At 46.3% G+C, this 18,531-nt stretch overlaps 1 protein-coding gene across 7 annotated transcripts; it reads left to right on the top strand.

Moving 5' to 3' along the window:
- Positions 1 to 3,340: 3,340 nt before the first annotated feature.
- Positions 3,341 to 18,367, top strand: LOC106488626 (zinc finger and SCAN domain-containing protein 2-like). Of its 7 annotated transcripts, none has more exons than XM_067307542.1 (4): positions 3,344 to 3,421; positions 5,363 to 5,834; positions 14,488 to 14,594; positions 15,756 to 18,367. In XM_067307542.1, the coding sequence occupies exon 4, from the start codon at positions 15,823 to 15,825 to the stop codon at positions 17,350 to 17,352; it is 1,530 nt and encodes a 509-aa protein (XP_067163643.1). In that variant the 5' UTR covers positions 3,344 to 3,421; positions 5,363 to 5,834; positions 14,488 to 14,594; positions 15,756 to 15,822; the 3' UTR covers positions 17,353 to 18,367. The 7 variants fall into 7 exon arrangements, 6 of the variants coding, with proteins under 6 accessions (XP_067163659.1, XP_067163643.1, XP_067163651.1 ...); XM_067307550.1 differs by having other exon boundaries at positions 3,374 to 3,421; positions 5,550 to 5,834; XM_067307558.1 differs by lacking the exon at positions 5,363 to 5,834 and having other exon boundaries at positions 3,341 to 3,421.
- The last annotated feature ends 164 nt before the right edge of the window (positions 18,368 to 18,531 follow it).

The following is an 18,531-nucleotide window of genomic DNA, read 5'->3' as shown; positions in this document are numbered from 1 at the left end:
TGTCTGTGAGGAAATACATCCAAAGAGCTTCTTGTTCTTTGTTTTGGAATGGTTGCATGGCTGAGGGTACCCATTCCACTGCCTCTTCGGGCCCCAGGAGCACTGCCCTGCTGCTTGTCAGATGTTTATAAGCTTTTTAGGACGGACACATCTTACAGTTGTGAACACTTAAAAAAGAAAAAGAATCTCTTTTCCCTCTACCCTACTGCCACCTTCCACTTCATGTTCTTTCACAGCACTTCTGGGAAGCTTACAGAAGTCAATTCTGTGCATCATATTCTTTACATAAACAGCTTCCTGACCACTGCTAGAGAAAACATGCCTGACTAGATGGACCTTTGGGTTTGAGACCGACGGCTTTTCATCCTTATCTTAAAATTGAAGAAGACATCATTAATTTTGCAAGTTAGACTTATAGACCTGACTATGGATCACGGGTCTTTGGGTTTACTGCTTTCCTGTTCACAGGTTGCCTTTTAACACTATTTTCTCCCACTTGTATGACTTTAATGCCATCCATTTAGGTGTTCTGTATGAGTAATTGCTGTCTAGATGGCTAGTGACACCTGTATAATCAGAGATTCATGGTCACTTAGTGGTAGAATATGATTGCCTCAGTAAGCTTTTAATACAGAACTAGACAAGCCAGAGATTTACTTTTCTATTATTTGTGAAAGGAATGAAGCTCCTCTGTTACACAAATGGAAGTTAAAAAATGAGCTTGTTTTGCAGTCATGGAAAAATAAACCTGACTTTCTCCTAGTTCTCAAAGCATTGCTCTTGGAGCAGAGTAATGTCTTTGAGAGACTTTTTACTGTGTTTTTGAGAATGTTCAAATGTTTTGTTTTCTTTGAAAGTTACCTGCAAAGAAACCAGAGTTCCTTGTTGCCTCTCCAACATATCTTTTGGTTTCCTAAAAGCCTCTAAAGTAATATACCTGTAAATTAGAAACTCAGATCTCGTCTGTTTTGAAAGACTGTGCCTAACGGGCAAAGTAATTAAGATTTCCAGCCAGCTGAAGCCAAGTTTAGCCACAAAACAGTTCATTTCAGAGGGAGCTGGAATGATTGACTCAGTTTCAGTCTGCTTTGAAAAATTTAAACAGTAGTTTCAGAATACTGGCACAAAATTGCCAGTGAAGTTGGATTCAATGAATGGGGCATTGGTGGTTTAGTTTTCATGTTTGAGTTTTCAGGATTATTAAGGTGTTGCTTTCTGACACAGGCTGTTTTTTTAACCCCTTAATTAGCAAATAAGATTTTTTTTAGGGACTTGAGTCCTTCACTGAAGGAAGACACTCTTAAGATGTGTGAGACTTCCAAAGATCATCATCACCAAGGAAATTAGAAAACGGTGACCCTATTACTGTTGAGATTCAAAAAAGGAAATGGAGGGTTAGAGGACATGTTTTGGAGAGACTTTGTGAAATATAGTCTGAGGAGACTGGCCAGGGCGTCTTTGTACAGTCATGAAGAAGCAAAGGCTTGTTAACCTTTTTTTTTCCTCAGTTCCATCTTCCTTTACATTTAAACCAGAATGGTAGTTTCCTTTTTTCTCCATTAGTATAGTATAATACAGTTACTGTTGCTGTTAACCTTCAGGCAGACAGAAAATCAGTGAAGTTGATAACTGTGACACACTTTTATCTGGAATTAATAGCCCTTGCCTCAGATTTAGAGAAAATATTACAAGACTTGATCTGTGATAAAGGTAGCAGGAATGAGAGGTAATGTGGCTCAGAAAAGCCATTTTCTGTTGTCTGATGGCGATCTCTACTTTTCTCGGCTATTGGTGTCTCACAATGCAGAGAAAACAGCTAAAGAAAGCAGAGACACCTAAACTCCTGCAAGAGCCTAATGCTCCATAAATGGCATTTTTAGAAAGCATTATATTAGCTATTGTTGAATCTCCTGTGAAGAAAAGCTCTGCCTGATGTAACCAGCTGTTACCACTGTAGGGAATGGAATAGCAGAACTGTTATAAAGATGTCATCAAATCTGCTTTGTTAGGCAGGGACTGGTGAATACATGTCCACTGGGACTGGTGGATATATGTCCCCTCTGGGACTGCTGTCAGGAACTGTGTTGAAAAGATGTGGAAATGTCCTTTGTCCAAATGAATGGCAAAATCTCTTTACTGGGGAATGAGTTTAGTGGGTGCTAACATTCAGTTTTAGACACCAGCATTTGTGGGGAAAGAGGTGGAACTTGATAGGGCTAAGGAGCGGGACAACTCGTGTTGCATTTTCACAATTTTTGCTTTTGTGTAAGCTGCAGTGTTGTTTCATTCATACTGAGAACATCTGCGGGAGGGACCTGCTGCACTGGGTTGCTGAAGATGCAGCTGCCAATAACATGGTGCAACTGATTTAGTCTGAAACCAGGTTTAAAGGACACACTGCGACAGTCAGTATCCAGGTGAACAGTCAGAGGCAGGACCATCGCGTCCTTATTTTGAGTTTAAAAATTGAGATTTTTCTGAGTGATGTTTAAACTGATCAAAGACATTTAGCTAATGCCCTGGTACTACTTTGAAAAATTCAGCTGACAGTTCTGCTTGAAACCCAAGCCGGTCACATACAGGATACTCACAGACGTATGCCCCTCAGGAGGCAGAAAACAGCATGCAAGCGAAAGGCAGAAAGGTAGACAGGTTGGAAGACTGCAGCAGAGAAGCCACAGGTGATAACTGGGCTTAGGTTCATAAACCACAGGGCAAACTCCGATAGGTATGAACAGTCTTAGTGTGCAATACTGATTAGCACAGTTAGTAAATGACAATTTGGCTCTTTCGTAATTTGCTTTTTATGCAAACTGTAGCTAGAACAAATTTTTCCTACGTCTCTTCAAGTTTGCGTTATCATAGCCATGCCGCACGTGGTCCTTTGCAGCACTCAGCACAATAAAAGGCAGAGGAGCCTTGTTCTGACTGCCCATGAAAAATGCTTTCCCTTCCACCCTTTGCCCCTTGCTGTTTGAACCTGTGCTTCCTGTGCTTTGGTAGCAGGGCTTTTTGCAGGGCGTTTTTTTTTTTTTTTTCCTACCAGTAGTATTAATTTTGTCTGCCTATGCCAGGAGGGAGAAGCGTCTTCTTCAAACGAGAGGCAGACGGGGCTGCGGCCAGGGCCTCACGAGAGAGCAGGCGCTATTTGCGCAAAGCCCTTCGCTCCGCAAAGGCGAGGCTGCGGCGTCCAGATGTGCCCCAGCGGCACCTCCCACCCCGCACCGGCGCCCCCCGCCGCCCGCCCACACGGCGGCGCGGCCCGGCGCCGGGAAGGGTTAAAACCAGCGAGCTCCGGCGCCGCGGCCGCGGAGCGGGGCCGCAGCGCCGCCGCCAGGAGCCGCCACCGCCACCACCACCGCTGCCGCCGCCGCCGCCACCACGGCCCTGCCGCTGCGCACATGGCCGCGGGCGGCCCGCGGTAAGTGTGGGGGGGGCGCCGGGGGGTGGCTTAAGTGGGGCTGTCTGCAGGCTGCGGCCCTGCCGGTGCCCGCGCCCCGGGGCAGGGTCCCCCCGCGGGCGGCGCGCAGCCTGCGCGGGGCGGCGCGGAGCTCGGGGTTTGGGGTCGCTGAGGCCGGCACAGCGCGGGTCCGGCCGCCCTGGGGGCTGCTGCTCGGGGCCGGGGGAGGGCGGTGGAAAGCGCCCCTGCGGTGCGGCTGGGGGAAGCGCCCCGGCGGTGCCCGTTGCTGGGGCTGCCGCCGGTTTGGAGGGAGCCGGAGGGGGACACGAAGCCCTGGTGCCTTGAGGTGACGTCCGGCAGCTTAGGGAGAAGGGCAGCGAGCTGTCTGCCAGGGTGAGGCCAGGGCATCCTGTGTTTTGTAATGAAAAGGCAGCGGTTCCCCCCCAGTAAGGACAATGCTTTGCGGAGTCCTCCACGGAAACAGGCAAGCAGCCTATTCAAGCACTCACACACCTCCTGTGTGTGGCCTGCCTTCAGCCTTGAAAAAGATTTTGCTTCCCCAGACAACCGGGGGGATCTGTAATTCTGAGATCCAGGGGCACGGCTAAGTATTGCAGTCTTAACCAGTGCTTGAGTCCCTCTCGCACTTTACTCCTGTGTCTGGAGCTTGAAAATCATGGGATCTGTTTTAAATGATCGACATTGAGGTCATCTTTGTTGCCCCATTTTTTTTTTTTTTTTAACAGTGTATTCTCCAACATTAGTCCCTCTTGCAAGCGCTTGGAACGCACCATTTCTGACAGGAGAAATCATAGATATGGTATTAATCTTCTTTGACCGTTTATTTGCAAAAAAGTTGTGAATGTGGAAGGTACTCTTCCTCTAAGGACTTCCCTCAGTGGATATAAAATCAGAATCTATGCTTCACTAAGCTGTTTCTGTGTCACTTAAGCATTATGAAGGGAACCTGGACGTCCCAGACCTCCTCCACTAGGAGATGCTTGGTGTGGTACAACCCCTAGGAAACCTGTCTTTGGTTTCTTTCTCCTCCTAGCCCTCAGTGGAATAGTTTACAAAAAAGCATGTGGGAAGAAAGGTGAACGGGGGATTCTGGCCTCAACAGGGATCTCTCGAAAGCTAAAACTGACTGATTTAGTTTAGAATAGCTTTGAGGGAGCTCTAAACTCTTCCTGGGTGGAAATTCAGAAAATCAGAGCTGGTTCCCTAAGAGTTTCCACTTTGCTGTTTGCAGCAATTGCTGACACCAGGTATCTTCATGCAGTTTTTACTTACAGATGCATTCAGTGTTTACAAAAGGAACAGCACTATAGCCAAAGTTCCCATAAATCAGCCTCTGTTACTTATTTTCTGACAGAGACAAGAGGAGCTTCTTAATATGAATATTTATCCTGTGTGTTTCATATCATCTGTTTCAGAAGTAGATAACAACCATGTACAAACAGCAATATAAGAAGAACACTAGATCAGTTTCCTTGCAGGGTAAAGCCTTTCTGCATTTAGAGAGCACCCCTTGTTTGATTCAGCTGATTATATATATATATAAAATATATATTTATTTTTCAAAGAAGATTCTTCTCTTCATGCCTCTGAACAGAAACATCTGTATTTGATGAAGAAAGGCCGGCATTACCCCATGACATTCACTGAATGACACACCAAACCGCAGCTGTCTGCGCAGGCCACAGAGTTGGTGGTGGTGGTTCAAGCCCAGAGTAGGCAAAATGACTTGCTTTTCTCCATCTTGCCTTGTCCAGAAATAGAGATGTCCCAGATTAAACAACAGTAACTGAACAGTTTGTGTGGAAGAAGACAAAATCCCTTTAATACAGTTATTTCTGAGAGGAAAGCATCTTTCCTTTTGAATCCCAACCAGTAACATTTCAGATGCCTGGATTTTCCCTTGCACTCAGAACAGATGGTTATTCCTCTTGGTTTCCACAGTGTTGGCCTGGGAGAGCGCTGGCAGACTTGATGATGCCTTGGGCCTAGGAAGGAGGACTCCTTGTCTAGTTCTGATAGTCTCATGTGTCCCCTCTGAGTCAGAGTATCTTACCAGACAGCGTGCAGAAGAGCCACAATGGCTGATCCTCCCTTGCAGCTCAATTTTTTCTTTCATGCCTTGCATCAGTGGTGGTCGTCTGGGAGTCCTGAGACACACTTGCATTGTTCATGGCCACCAGCAGCTTCAGGGCAGCAGCCTGCAACTCGTCCTCCCCTACTGCCTTCCCCATGTTCAACAACTGCTGCAGTGTCTGCAGCGAACTCTGCACATGGATATCCTGTAGCCTCAGGAAGAGATCCTGGAGGTCACTAGTGGGCAGCTGTCCTCGCTGCTGGCCACTAACCGTCACCTCTGGGACATGTATGTCAGAAGGATTTAGTTGCATGCTCCTTGACCACGGTGCACCCTCAGGTAAGGAGGTGGAGATCACAGCTACTTCCATGTCAGGGCTGGAGTGGACTGGCTGGGCAGCTGTGGGAAATGTGGGGAAAACAGGCTGGGAACTGGGGACCATTACGGACAATGCAGCATCACCATTTGTAGTCTGGTTGTTGAAGGCTTGTGCGCTTCCCAGCTTGGCTTTGCTCTCTCCTGGGCAGGCAGTCCTCTGTGGAGGAGAAAACATACCTCTGTAAGAGGTGGCAGCACAGAGAGTGGGCACTCAGCCATCCCTGTGTTCTGTGGGATTAGCACTTGCTGCACTATCCTATCTTTCCCATTCCCTAAAAAGTTGGCTTCCTCACAGGCCTGGGGGGGGGAGAAAAGAAAGCTTCATCTCCTCTCCTTGTCATGTCTTCCCATAAGTCTTCTTTTGCAACTCCTAGTTGTGTTCCTCTTTACTCTCCTTCTCTTTTAGCCTGTATGAGTGATCTTTTCTCCTGCAGTAGCCTAGATTGTCTCACCATGCTTGGGAATGACAGCTGGAGATAGGGACTGAGGTGGTCTTCAGAGGTTCATTTTCTTCAAGAATTCCTTCCTCGAAGTCTCCTTTTTGGCAAGTGGCTGCAGATCCCATCTGTAAACTAGTCAGCTTGGTGGAAGGTTGGGCTACCCGTGGCTCTCTTCTAGCTTCCCTGTCTCTTTAGCTTTCTGTTTTCCCACTTCCTGATTCTCAGGGCTCTCCTTTTTGCCTGGTCTTTGCTTGGGGCACACTATGGTCTCCAGAAAATAGTTAAATAACTCACCTTAATGAAATACCTTTTCCTAGTACAGCGATAAAAAGAAAAGGCACAGAAGTCTGGGAAGAAAGGAATTCCTGGCAGTTCTGAGCAAATGGGCCCTAGAAAGAGGCAAATAATGAAACAGCGATAAACTCCAGTGCAGCCAGTTGCTTCACACCTGCCCTCAGCACTATGGAATGATCTGCATCCCTCCATGAAAACCCTATGGCCTTCAGATGCCTCCCTGAACCTCAGTGAGAAACTCCATTGCTTCCTGGTCATCTCCATGACCCTCAGCGAGAAGAGGCTGGCCCTAGGGACACGTGGCTGCTGTTGGAGAGCAGGTGTGAAAGAGGACGCTCATGAGCGGATGTCTTTCCCCTCATCCTGGGATTGCTTTCTGTCCCTCTCCCCCCACCAGCTCCTGAGTCTCCTTCACCTCCAATCGATCAAATCCAGTGCTGGCTGTGCAAGACCCCCGTCTGTCTACCTGCCCACAGGAGTTATGGTCAGTTTTACCCTCAGGGATGACTCCGTGGTTTTCATACTCATCCAGTCTCCGGACCAGGGGGTTCTGGCAGCCATACAGTGTGCGAATGAGGCAGGCAGTGCTGGCACGGTGGGCAGCCCGAAGGGGCCTGAAGAACTGGCGATACTCGTGATCAGAGAGTGGCATTCCCTGTCGCTGTGCCTTCCCGCCCTGAGGGCTGGCTGTGCAGCCCCAACCTGAGAGCACTGCTGAAAAATAAAATGCAGGGAGGTGGAGGGAGGAGGAAATGCTGACCATGACACACTCATAAGAGCTGGAAGGCTCAATCCAAATCTATAATCCATTCTCTTCTATGCAGGGTCCCGAGCATTGGAAATGCAGTAACTGGCTCAGGATGGGGGTCTAGAACTAAGGGTGACACCTCAGGCCTGTGTCAAATGGTGTAGTATTTTGGTGACATGACCAGAACTCTGGTGATTGAAGTCCTCATCTACAAGAAAGGTCTTGGAGGCATGGGTGGAACTGGTAATGCAGCTGTGCTGTGGGGGCACAGGAACTGAGGATTCAGTTTCCTTTCAAGAATTCTGTCTCTGCAAATTCTCTTCCTCTGGGTAAGTGGGTCCAGAATCCCTGAATTAACAGAGAACGTTCCAATGGACATGTGTATGCCCTTTCAGTGGTCCAAGTATTCATTGAACCCATATGCAAAACTTACTGCAGTTTCTTGCCTGTAAAGAACATTATGAAAGCTTGCAAAATCAAACACTTGGACATTAGATGTGCCCAAATAAAAGTTTCATATGCAATCGTAGTTTCATCTGCTTGTGCATATGCATTTTATACATTCTTTAAGTACACAGCAACTTACTGTTCTTTCCATCTGACTTCCAGCTCCTTCAGTTAGAGACTGGACCTGCCCTATCAGGAAATCAAAGTTTTTCAGGCTAGGCAGTTATTATCTTCAGGACATGTGCCTCATTTTACACAGCTTGGAAGGTGTATGGAAGAATGAGGCAGGAAGATGCTGGAAGAGGAAGGGTAGTCTTATGGATGCTCTTCCGAGAAGTAGATTTTATTCCTGCCTTCACTGCTAGGCAAGCAATTAAAGCAAGTTTCTCAGAGTGTTATTAATGGCATTTTCCTTACCTTGTGGGTTGCCATTTATAGGAAGGCCAAGCTCTTGCACTTTTGGAGTCTGTATGTGCTATATTTTGGACAGCCAGTAAGTGCTACATTAGCATATGTACTCTGAGAAGAGAGGGCTGAAATATCTCAAACTGAGATTCTAAAAGCAGTGGATAGCTTTGAGTCTGATCCCTCTCTGCCTTGTTTTGCCATTTGCAAAATCACTATAAACCAATTAATAGCTGTGAAGCACTAAAATACAGAGTATTTGAAAAAGTTCATGAGGAAATGAGTCATTCTGTGTAGAGCAGAGTTTGGATGGGATCAGTAAATAAATCAAAGGATCAAACACTGGACACTAAAGGTGACATAAAATACTGACTAGCTGCTTATTAAAAAGGCATTGTCCATCCTGGAATTGAAGAGGCCAACCCTTGTGAAAAAAGTAAAGCCGTGTAATTAAAGAATTGTGTTACCATGTCCCCATGCAGGGGGAACAAATATAAAGTTACAAAAGTAACTGTGATTTAGGCATGCTCTAGGCATTCTGTTTGACTTTGCAGCCTCTTTTTAACCTAAGAAGTTTTCTTAACTTCAAAAGTCCTGAACTTAAAAATTTCCCCGTGGCCTCTGTCTTACTAACATCTGTGTTTCTGTAGATGCAGCAGGACTAAAACAAAAGCAAGTAACTTTGCCTGTTGAAAGATTAACTGAGGTTACAGAGCACTCTGTGAGACAGTATTAGATGAGGATGCAACACTTGGCCAAATAACATAGAGAATTGCTGAAAGAAGGAAAATGATGAGATCTGGAAATATGGGACCCCTCTGCAGTCTCTAGGTAGGAGGTGGCCTGATAAGGCAGACCTTTCTAGCCATTTCTTCCAGCTCTAGCACTTTCTGTTCGTCTCTAACCAAGGTCCTCTCTCAGATTTCTCTCTTCTCCTACCTAGCCTCCTCCTTCTTCCTCTTGTCCCTTCATCTAGCTAGTCCTTCCCTTCCCTTTCCCTTTTTCCCTTCCCAGCTTGTGGTTCAAATCCAAATCTCTGCCTTTGCACTCATTTCTGGTTTCTGAGTCCAGCTGTCTCAGTTCTTGTGCCTCGAGTCTTTGCTGAACCAACCTCTGCTTTTCTCATTCTCTTGTCCTCTGCTCAGTTACTTCCAACTCTGAGTCTTCCTCATTTTCTCATTCAGCGGGTCTCCTCACTTTAGCCAGTTTTCTCCCAGATTGCTGGTCCTTGCTATATCTCTCTCCATTTTGCCATCTGTCTCCTCCAAACACTGGCTACTAATCCTTGTATTCCAACCCATCTCTGTAGCAGGAGCTAATCACACTATTGCACCCTCTTCCCCATCTTCAGGCTGGCTGTTTCTTCTTTGCAGCTATCCTGGTGGATCTGCTTTCCACTTCCAGCTGTTTCTGGTTTCCTTTTCTCTTGTGCTGCCTCTGTGGAAGCACAAAAGCTCAGGAACCAGAAGAACAACCCTGCCAGAGAGCAGCATACATTTTACATTGCTGCTTTCTTGGAAATGACTGAACTGATTGGGGGGAGGAAAGAAGGAAGTCTAGAAAAATTTGGTTTGGTTCACACCTTTAGTATATAAAATATCAGCACCAGTGGTTAAAGACTGGCAAAATCATAAGCATCCAAAATCTTTGTAGCTGAGGATTTGAGGCAACTGATGATACCTGGGGCTGTGAGGCCTTTTTATATAGTCCAGCACCTCAGAGTTTGCTGATGAAGGATGCTTTCCTCATCAAATGGTCTAGCTGTAGCCCTCTCCCAGCGCTTAGCTCTGCTGCCAGGGCTAAGTTCATGTATATTCCTAACTAGCTTTTCTCTTTGGGGTTGTGTTTGCTTTCGTTAAAATGTGGAAATTGGAGACAGAGGCTTTGCGTCTGCTGAGCAATTCAAAGGTGTGTCACCCACCCGCAAGGAAGTAACTAATTTAAACTATTTGGAGGACTGCAGGCAGAGAGGTAGTGCTCTGCACAGCCAGTGCTAAGCTGGGCATATTTGTGGTATTCAGGGGTACTCTTGTCTCTTCCTTTCACTTCCAAAACGCCAAAGCTGAAGTGCTCTGGGAATGAAAGGGTATAGAGCAGCCGATTCTGCCATCCTTTCTCACAACCTTGGTTTTAAGGAGAGCAGTGGAGACATTTCCTACTCACCAGAAAAAATCAGGAGAGCCCGCGTGGCTGAAATCGCACCTTATTGCCGTAGGTGCAGTATCTGACAGAGCCTGAAGGCCAAGCTGTTAGAGGTGTCACAGTGTGACAGCAACACTGCTTGTCTTTTGCCTGTTTACCTCCTCTTGTCTTCCTCCAGCAGCCGGGTGCCCGTGGGGAGCTGGGGGGAGAAGATGGGGAGAAGCAGCGCAGTGTCCCCCAGGCTGTGTGTGATGTCACAAGCCCCTCTGGGCTCGTCACCGGCTGTCCCGGCTCCCCTGTCCCCTCCCATCCGGGCTTCCCCAGCTCCTCTTTGTGTTATCGCTGCGGTCCGATTGCTGGGGCAGCGTTTGCTAGCAGAAACTTTCAGAAGTCCAGGAGTTGGCTCATGGAGCCTAGCAGCTCTGGGTGGGCGTGTATAAGAAAACTGGATTCACGGTTGGGGACCCTGACTATAAAGTATGCCCAGTGGGAACACCCTGCTTGGTCTAGATGCAGACTCGCTGGCTCTTCTGTGCAGGCACAGCAACTGGCAGGGGTTTGTGAAGCCACCGAGTCCTTGCTGGCTGGCGGAGCTGTTGCATCCCGCGGAGGTCAGGAGAGTGCTCCCGCCGTAGTGGAGATCTGCTCTGCCAGTGAGCCAAGTGCCAGGATGCAGTGCTGGAGACCGGGGATGCTGGGGAGGGACGGCTGGGAACATCTGAGTACGGCCAGACCTGGCGTGAGAAGAGAGTTTATAGTAAGGGGAAATGGGGAGGAAGAGGCATGGGGCAGAACTTTTGTCTTGTTTTTCATTTTAGCCACAGGAGAGGATGCTTCCCTCTGAGCACTCGCAGTACAATCATTTCCTACCAGTGCTGAAAGGGGCTTGCTTGCAGTTTTATCTGGAGGCCTGACTCCCCTGAAAAGCAAGGCTGAGGAGCCTTTACTGAGGGCCAAATGTGGACTTTCTTTGGTTTTTGGGGGGCCATGTCTTAGTGTTCTCCTGTGTAACCTCCGGCAACACTGACTGGCAACAGAAGGGCCCAGGTTCTGTTTTCGTAGGCATTATATTGTTAATCATTTTCACTGAAAAAATATCATCTTAGGTCCCCCCCCCTCCAGTCCAAGGAACTAAATAACACTCCCTGGATGCTCAAGAAAAGAGGTACTTCCCCACACTCCAGTAAAATAATGAGGCTTCAAAGAGGCAGAAAGTTTACATGGGGAAGAAAAAGTAGCCCAAACAAGCCATAGCAGGGAAGAAAACAGCTACTGAGTATATGAGCCTGAGTTTGGACACAGTCTGCCTCCTGCAGCAGTGGGGTCTGCTGATAAGTCATTACTACCCTCCTCCTCACTGTGCTTGTCACACACAGTCTGGCTCAAACTCAGAGAAATACTGATGGCAGCAGCTTCTATAGAGGATATTTGGTTTCCCAGGTTTGACATCCACTGCTTTGGGCTTCTGCCTCACCAAAGTTTGTGCTCTCAGTGGCTTGTCTGTCATTGGCCGGCAGTGTCCTTCACTGGGCAGTCCCTTGGTGGGGGCTTCTCTCCGTCCGTCATCTCAGGAGCTTGGTGCAGCTCATCTTCCCAATGCCAACAGGTCACCTCTCTCATTCCTTATTTGGCCTTACTAGGACTGTTGTCTCATCAACCAGCATGTTTCTTCAGGACTCAGCCTGTCAGCACGTCCTTGCTGTGGAGACTGGCATGTTGTCTCTATGTGGCTGTTCAGTGGTGTCTTAGGACAGATAGTGGTTAGTGGTGTCCTACGGACAGATCTTTACTACACATCAAATAACGTGCTTTCTGCTGTATTCCATAATATTCTTGAGTCTGTATGTAGTAAGCAGTTTTCTGTATCTGCTTTCCATCTTGTATAGTTCTTGCTATTTTACAGCACTAATTGTTGGTCAACATTAAATGCTAGTCACACTAAGGCTCTAGTGACTGTTTGCTCAAAGCTGCTCTTGAAAGGCAACAGATAGGGACTGAATCAGAAGGGTGTTTTTGTCCTTCTAAAATCAGAAGGATGGTTTAGTAGGATCAGGCTTACTTGCTGAATGTTACTGTGTCATAGAATTGAAGGGGGCTGTGGGTGAAGGGAGACCTCAGCTTCCCTGTCTTTTACCTGGGCAACAAGTCTCAGGGTCTGTATCCTGAGACTGTAACCTCTGCCTGCTGTGAGGAGGACTGCAAATATCCTCTATCCAAGGGGTGATACCGACCAACTCCCTGGCTGACACCTCTTCCATTCAGTTCTGTGGAGCAGAAGGCAGGGAGCAGGAAGGATTTGACTCCAGGCTGAGGCAGACCCAACAAAATATCATTTCTCTGTCCCTTCAGGGGCCTTCTTTTACCCCAATAACAATACATAGATTTGTAAATCTTTCCTCTGTCCTTGGAAGGGCCTAGGGATCTATTGTGATACCCTCCTCAGAGCCTCACACATGTTATTATGCCATACCATAGTAGGAACATAGGAATCACGTGGGCAAGATGGTTAACGGCCAACAAGAGGGTGTTTTACATTGCTTTCCTGTAAGGCATCCGTGGGTATAGACGGGGCATTTATCTCACATACAGACAATCCTCTGTTTTAGCAGGACACTTGGTGCAAAAAATAGAGGGATACCATTTACTTAAAATATTGCAAAGAGGAAGGATGCGTGGGTTGATTGAAAATTAAAAAAAGAGATAACTTCTGTTTAGTTAGTGTATCATTTTGAAAGGAAAGAATGTTGGTTTACTTTTCTTTTTCTCATGAACACTCTGTAATTAATAATTTTGTGTGTGTTTAATTACCATGTTCCTGGTCGCATGGTGGGAATCCACGTGACTAAAATGGCAAAGTGCCATTGCAGAGTTGATATGCAGAGATGCAGTTTTTAAGTGTCTTCTTTCCCTAAGCTGTACACTTCTAGGAGTTTGCAAGTCATTGGGTCCTCAGTATCTTAAAATGCTTCTATCTTCTACTGCTGCAAAATGTAGTGCTAAAACTACATAGGTGATCTAATTTTCTATCCCACAAAACCAACTCCCATACAGCATAGTTTGCTCTGAAAAGAGATTCTTGAGAAATGGGATTGCATATTGGCTCTCAAAAACATCAACCTAATTCACCTCTTTGTTCCTGTATAAAAAGGTGTGTGTGTGTGTGTGTTTGTTTTTTCTGCTCACTGCCAGCCCTGTAAACTCAATCTGGAATGAGGCAGTCAAATTGTTATTTTTCTGGAGTGCAGGGATGGGAAATTCTGCCTTTTGACCATTGCTGTTGATAATGTGTGAATAGAATAAAATCTTTTCTCTCTCCCAGACCTATGAATGCCTGGCTGAGCTACTGAGAGTAACCACGCAAAATCCTCTTGGTAAAGGCAATAAACAGAACCCTGAACAGACCCAGAAAGCAAAGCAGTTGTGAAGATGGCATTTTCCTTCCATCTCCAGAACAGAACTGCATCAGGTTCTCAGTTCAGTAGGAAGCATGGTGATAGAGAGAAAATGATTTGAAGAATTTATATTTTCTTATATAGAACTCAGTGGGAGGCATTTTTTGTTTGGAATTCCAGCAGGAGGAATGCCCAGCTGCTTTTGATAAGGCAGCACATTGATGGGCAGCTCTATGTGGCGCGTGTAGATGATACCCATGTTCACTGCGGGAGCTAGCCTTGGTTAGCAGATCTGAGCTGTGGTGCCACGGTGTGTATGGCTGTGACCCTGAAGAAGTAACTGGTTTTAGGCAAAATTTATTGGATATCAGCTTGGATATCTCTGACAGCCCTGCCTGTCATGACACAGAGATTTGGTGCTATTCCTACAGATCAGTCCCTTGGTTCCTCTCTTGCTGGGGAGAAGAGGCTGCTGCACATGGAGCAGTACCTGTCATGGTGAATGGGACTCTGTCAAGGTCTCAGATGTGGTTGCTGATGTACATTGAATAACTGAGCCTTGTCACAGTCAAGGGCAGAACTTCTGTGGCTGTGGTCAGGCTAGGCTTCAGTCATGTTTCTGGGCTTAGTTTTCCTCTGGTTTAGGTTTCTTCCATTTCCTAAATACTTATTCTCTTGTAATCTCAATCTACAGCACTGCTGCTATGACTGGTATTTATTACATTTGTTTTCTTTCCTCTGATCAGGATCTGCTGTCCCTGACGTTGCTTTAATCTCCTGCTTGCAGTGAGGGGAAACAACTTTGTGGCCAGAAGCAGCTAAACACTGAGAGAGTAGAGCTATTGCTCACAAGGTGAGAAATTGATTTGGCTAAGATAGAGAATGACTGGGAAAGGAAGAAAAGAGCTGAATGCTGAACATTTGGTGTGTGCTTTGATGCGCACTCATCCTGCTTCCTCTGTTCCCATATTATATAGGTTCTTCTTTCTGCTTTCAAGAAGATTCATAGGGCAGGGTATGATAAAGATGAAACACAAACACACAGTCTTTGGGAATCTAATATCTTTTCAAAAGGAGCCTATCCAAAATGAAATCAAATCCCATGTATTTTTCAGCATTAACACTATACTTAGAATGTTAGAAGGAGCAAATAACTAAAGCATGGCTTTTCTTCCTTTCCTTCTGACAATATTTTTAATGTTTTATTGGCCAGTTAGCTGCCTCAGGGTTCATTCCTTGGGCCAATGCTATACATTTGTTTGTATTACAAATGTTTTTCAGCCCTGATTTTTGTAAAAAACAACTTTGGAAATCAGTGTAGCCAATGTGCTGTTGTATCCCAAAGTCAACAAATCACCTGAAACAAAACCTGAGGGGCTAATCCTACTGTATTCATCTCATATTCTGACCTCCCACGAGTAAATGGACATGTTAACTGGCTCACTGCTGACTCTGTAAGCATTGCTGTCCAGCTGATCTCATCTATCACATTCCAAGATTCATTTCCAAGTTGTGTTCTCCAATATAAATAATAAAAACCAGGAGCCTCTAAATGTTTCAGTCTAAATGTTCATTTCCATGCTTGATCAATAAAAACATTTTATCATACTGCTCAATTGCCTATTTGTTCTGTAGACAAAATTCAGATACAATTTGCTGCAGAATACTTAGGGCTTTCTTATTAAGGAAAAGGTCTATGCCTGAAAAGAAGGAAAATAATCTACTTAGCAGGTGTAGACGTTCCTGTGGTGTCATCTGGTTCCTTACATGATTAAGCATGGGAATGCTGGAAGAAGAGCAGCCATAGGTGATGGGAAGAGAAGGAGGAAGAGAAATAGTTACATTGGGGGTTGTTGAGGAGAGTGGGAATTTTGAGGACAAGCAAGTGACAGGTTTTGTCCCTACAGCTGTCACTTTATGATAGAGGATGCTCTTTGCAATCGATGCTACAGTAGCCACCCATTCTCGTTTCACACTTTCTTCCTCTCTCCCTTTCCATGTTTCTCGGTCTCAGGTCCCTCACTCTGCCCAGAGAAGAATAGCGGGGGCCTGGTTCCTGCGGTACTAGCTAACAGAGACTGATGTGCAGCAGATCTCTGGCAGTTGCCTTTTTTGGATTTCTCTCTCAGAGAAGCGGAGGGGATTATTTATTGCTAGTTCCTCTGTTCACTCCAGCAGGTGTCAGGACCATGAGTGACACAAAGAAGGGCAAGCTTCATCAGGAAAGTCCTGTGAAAGCAGAGCTGCATCTGCTCTCCTCCAGAAGGCTCACAGGAGATATCCCTCAGGACTCCAGTCAAAGACAAGACTGCAAGCAGGAGTTGGAGTCAGAAAATGAGGTGGACCTGTCTTTTGGAAAGAGACAAGGAATAATAACTCCCTGTGGGATGGAAGTCTGGGAGTGCAAGGATGGTGGCAGCACCCGCATCAGCAAGGTTATCCTCGCAGGGGACAATCATGGCCCACCTGTGTGTGAGAATGGCTCCATTTGGGTTCAGCAGGTGGGAGAGAAAACCTACGAGTGTCCTGAATGTGGGAAGAGCTTCAGCCGGAACTCATACTTGAGTCAGCATCAGAGGATCCACCTGGCAGAGAAACCCTTCAGCTGCTCCGAATGCGGGAAGAGTTTCACGCGAAACTCGGACCTAATCAAACACCAGCGTATCCACACCGGTGAGAAGCCCTACCAGTGCAACGAGTGTGAAAAGACCTTCAGCCAGAGGTCCAATGTGATCAGGCACCAGCGGACCCACACAGGAGAGAGACACTACCAATGCAATGAATGTGGGAAAAGCTTCAGCCAGAACTCGCATCTCATTGTCCATCAGAGAAGCCACAAGGGTGAGAAACCGTTCAATTGCCCACGGTGTGAGAAAAGCTTCAGTGACCGCTCTTCCCTGATCATCCACCGGAGAGTCCACACTGGAGAGAAGCCTCACAAGTGCCAGGAGTGTGGGAAGCGTTTCCGGGACAGCTCAGCCATCATTCGGCATCAGAGGATCCACACAGGAGAGAAACCGTATGAGTGTACAGAGTGTGGGAAAACCTTCCGCCAGAGCTCCTCGCTGGTGACCCACATGAGGACACACACGGGTGAGAAGCCCTACAAATGTCCTGTGTGCGGAAAGGGCTTTAGCCAGAGCTCGGCACTTACCACTCATCGTCGGATCCATGCGGGAAAGGCCTTACCCATGTTCCACAATAGCCTGCTGTCCAACCCTTACCAGTGCGCTGAGTGCGGCCGGAGGTGCAGCGACCGCTCCACTCTTGTCAAACACCAGAGCGCGCATGCAGAAGAGAGGCCCTACATCTGTGTGGAGTGCGGGGACAGCTTCCGACGGAGCTCAGCCCTCAACGTGCACCTGAGGATCCACCGAGGGGAGAGACCCTACAAATGCGAGGAATGCGGAAAAACCTTCAGGCATAGCTCAGCTCTCGGTGCGCATATGAGGATCCACGCAGGAGCCAAGCCCTACGAGTGCAGTGAGTGTGGGAAAAGCTTCCGGAAAAGCTCAACACTTAAAGTGCATTTGAAAATCCATGCAGCCAAGAAACCTCATAAATGTACAGTGGGTAGGAGAGCTCTCAGTTCCCGCTCACTTCTTCCATAGTCCAGAATAGTCTTCTGTTGTGTTGAGGACACATGAAAAAGGGTGGGTGATGAGAACCACAATCGAGAAAGAATAACTGGTGACAGGGTCACTCTGATATCAGGGCTGGATGCTTAATTCCAGTAGTACAAAAAAACATTATGAGGTCTGGAAGGAGTGAATTAGTCCCAAGAGTCAAGTGCTGGTGGTTTAGGAAGAGATTACTGACAGCCTGAGGAACGGGGACCAAGTTCTGGGTAATTCGGCGATTATGAATCTGTGGTAGAATGGAAATGGAAAACTAAGCTTTTAAAGTAACTTTTTAACTAAAGAAAAGATCAAAATAAAAAGTTCCAGGTTGGTTCTGACTCAGAACTTTGGCTTGTTAGACACTGTAGCAGTCTTAGAAACTCTGTCTGTTACCTTCTCTTATTTTTCATGAATTTTTCACGAAGGCACTTCCAATTCTTTGAGTCTGAGACTCTGGAGCTAGACCTCAGTCTGTCTTTTCTTCCTCTTTTCCAAATGACAATGGATTCCTACCTCCACATGCAAAATCTGTGTGACATGATATCTGAGTAATGCAGAACTGATGTGACTGTTCCAGAAAACATGGATGCAAACTCTGGTTTTGGTTGGAATGCAGCCCATTTGGCAGCTTTACCAAAATTTGTCTTCTCTGGTTTGAAACACCTTGGGACATCAATAAAACACAGGCAAAAATGTGGCCTTACCTTGTTTAACAAAAAAAATAATAAAATCCCCTAGATGTCCTAGTCAGATTGAGTGCACATCACGGGTTACTATTGGTAGTCTAGAGATTATTTACAATTTTCTAGTCCTTTTTATGATAGAGTACTCTTCTTTAGCTTACTATTGTTTGTAAAGCATTAACATATGAAGCTTAGCGTAACAGTTAGGAATTACTGTAACTAAATTTACTACTATCTTAATGACTGTATATTACATAAACCTTCTTTATATTGCTATGTTTTATTACTAGGTATGTGTTTCCATCCTGATTAAAACCTCTTTTCTCTGCATAACCCTATTTTCTGTCCTCATGTGTTACATAGATGGGAGTGAAATTACAAATGGGGATCAGCCCCACACTGAGTTTGGTTTGGCGAGGGGCTCACGCCCGGGGAGTCGCATGGGACGACCTGATGGGGAAGGCAGGACGGATGGACGGCAGTTGTG

The sequence above is a fragment of the Apteryx mantelli genome, chromosome 1, assembly GCF_036417845.1.
Source record: "Apteryx mantelli isolate bAptMan1 chromosome 1, bAptMan1.hap1, whole genome shotgun sequence".
In the NCBI taxonomy this organism is placed as follows: domain Eukaryota; kingdom Metazoa; phylum Chordata; class Aves; order Apterygiformes; family Apterygidae; genus Apteryx; species Apteryx mantelli.
The sequence above is the reverse complement of the archived record's forward strand: the minus strand, read 5'-3'. Positions and strand labels throughout refer to the sequence as shown.

Bases quoted from the DNA above. Each gene is read 5' to 3' on its own strand.
- LOC106488626 (XM_067307558.1), top strand. From the start codon at position 15,823: ATGTGCAGCAGATCTCTGGCAGTTGCCTTTTTTGGATTTCTCTCTCAG.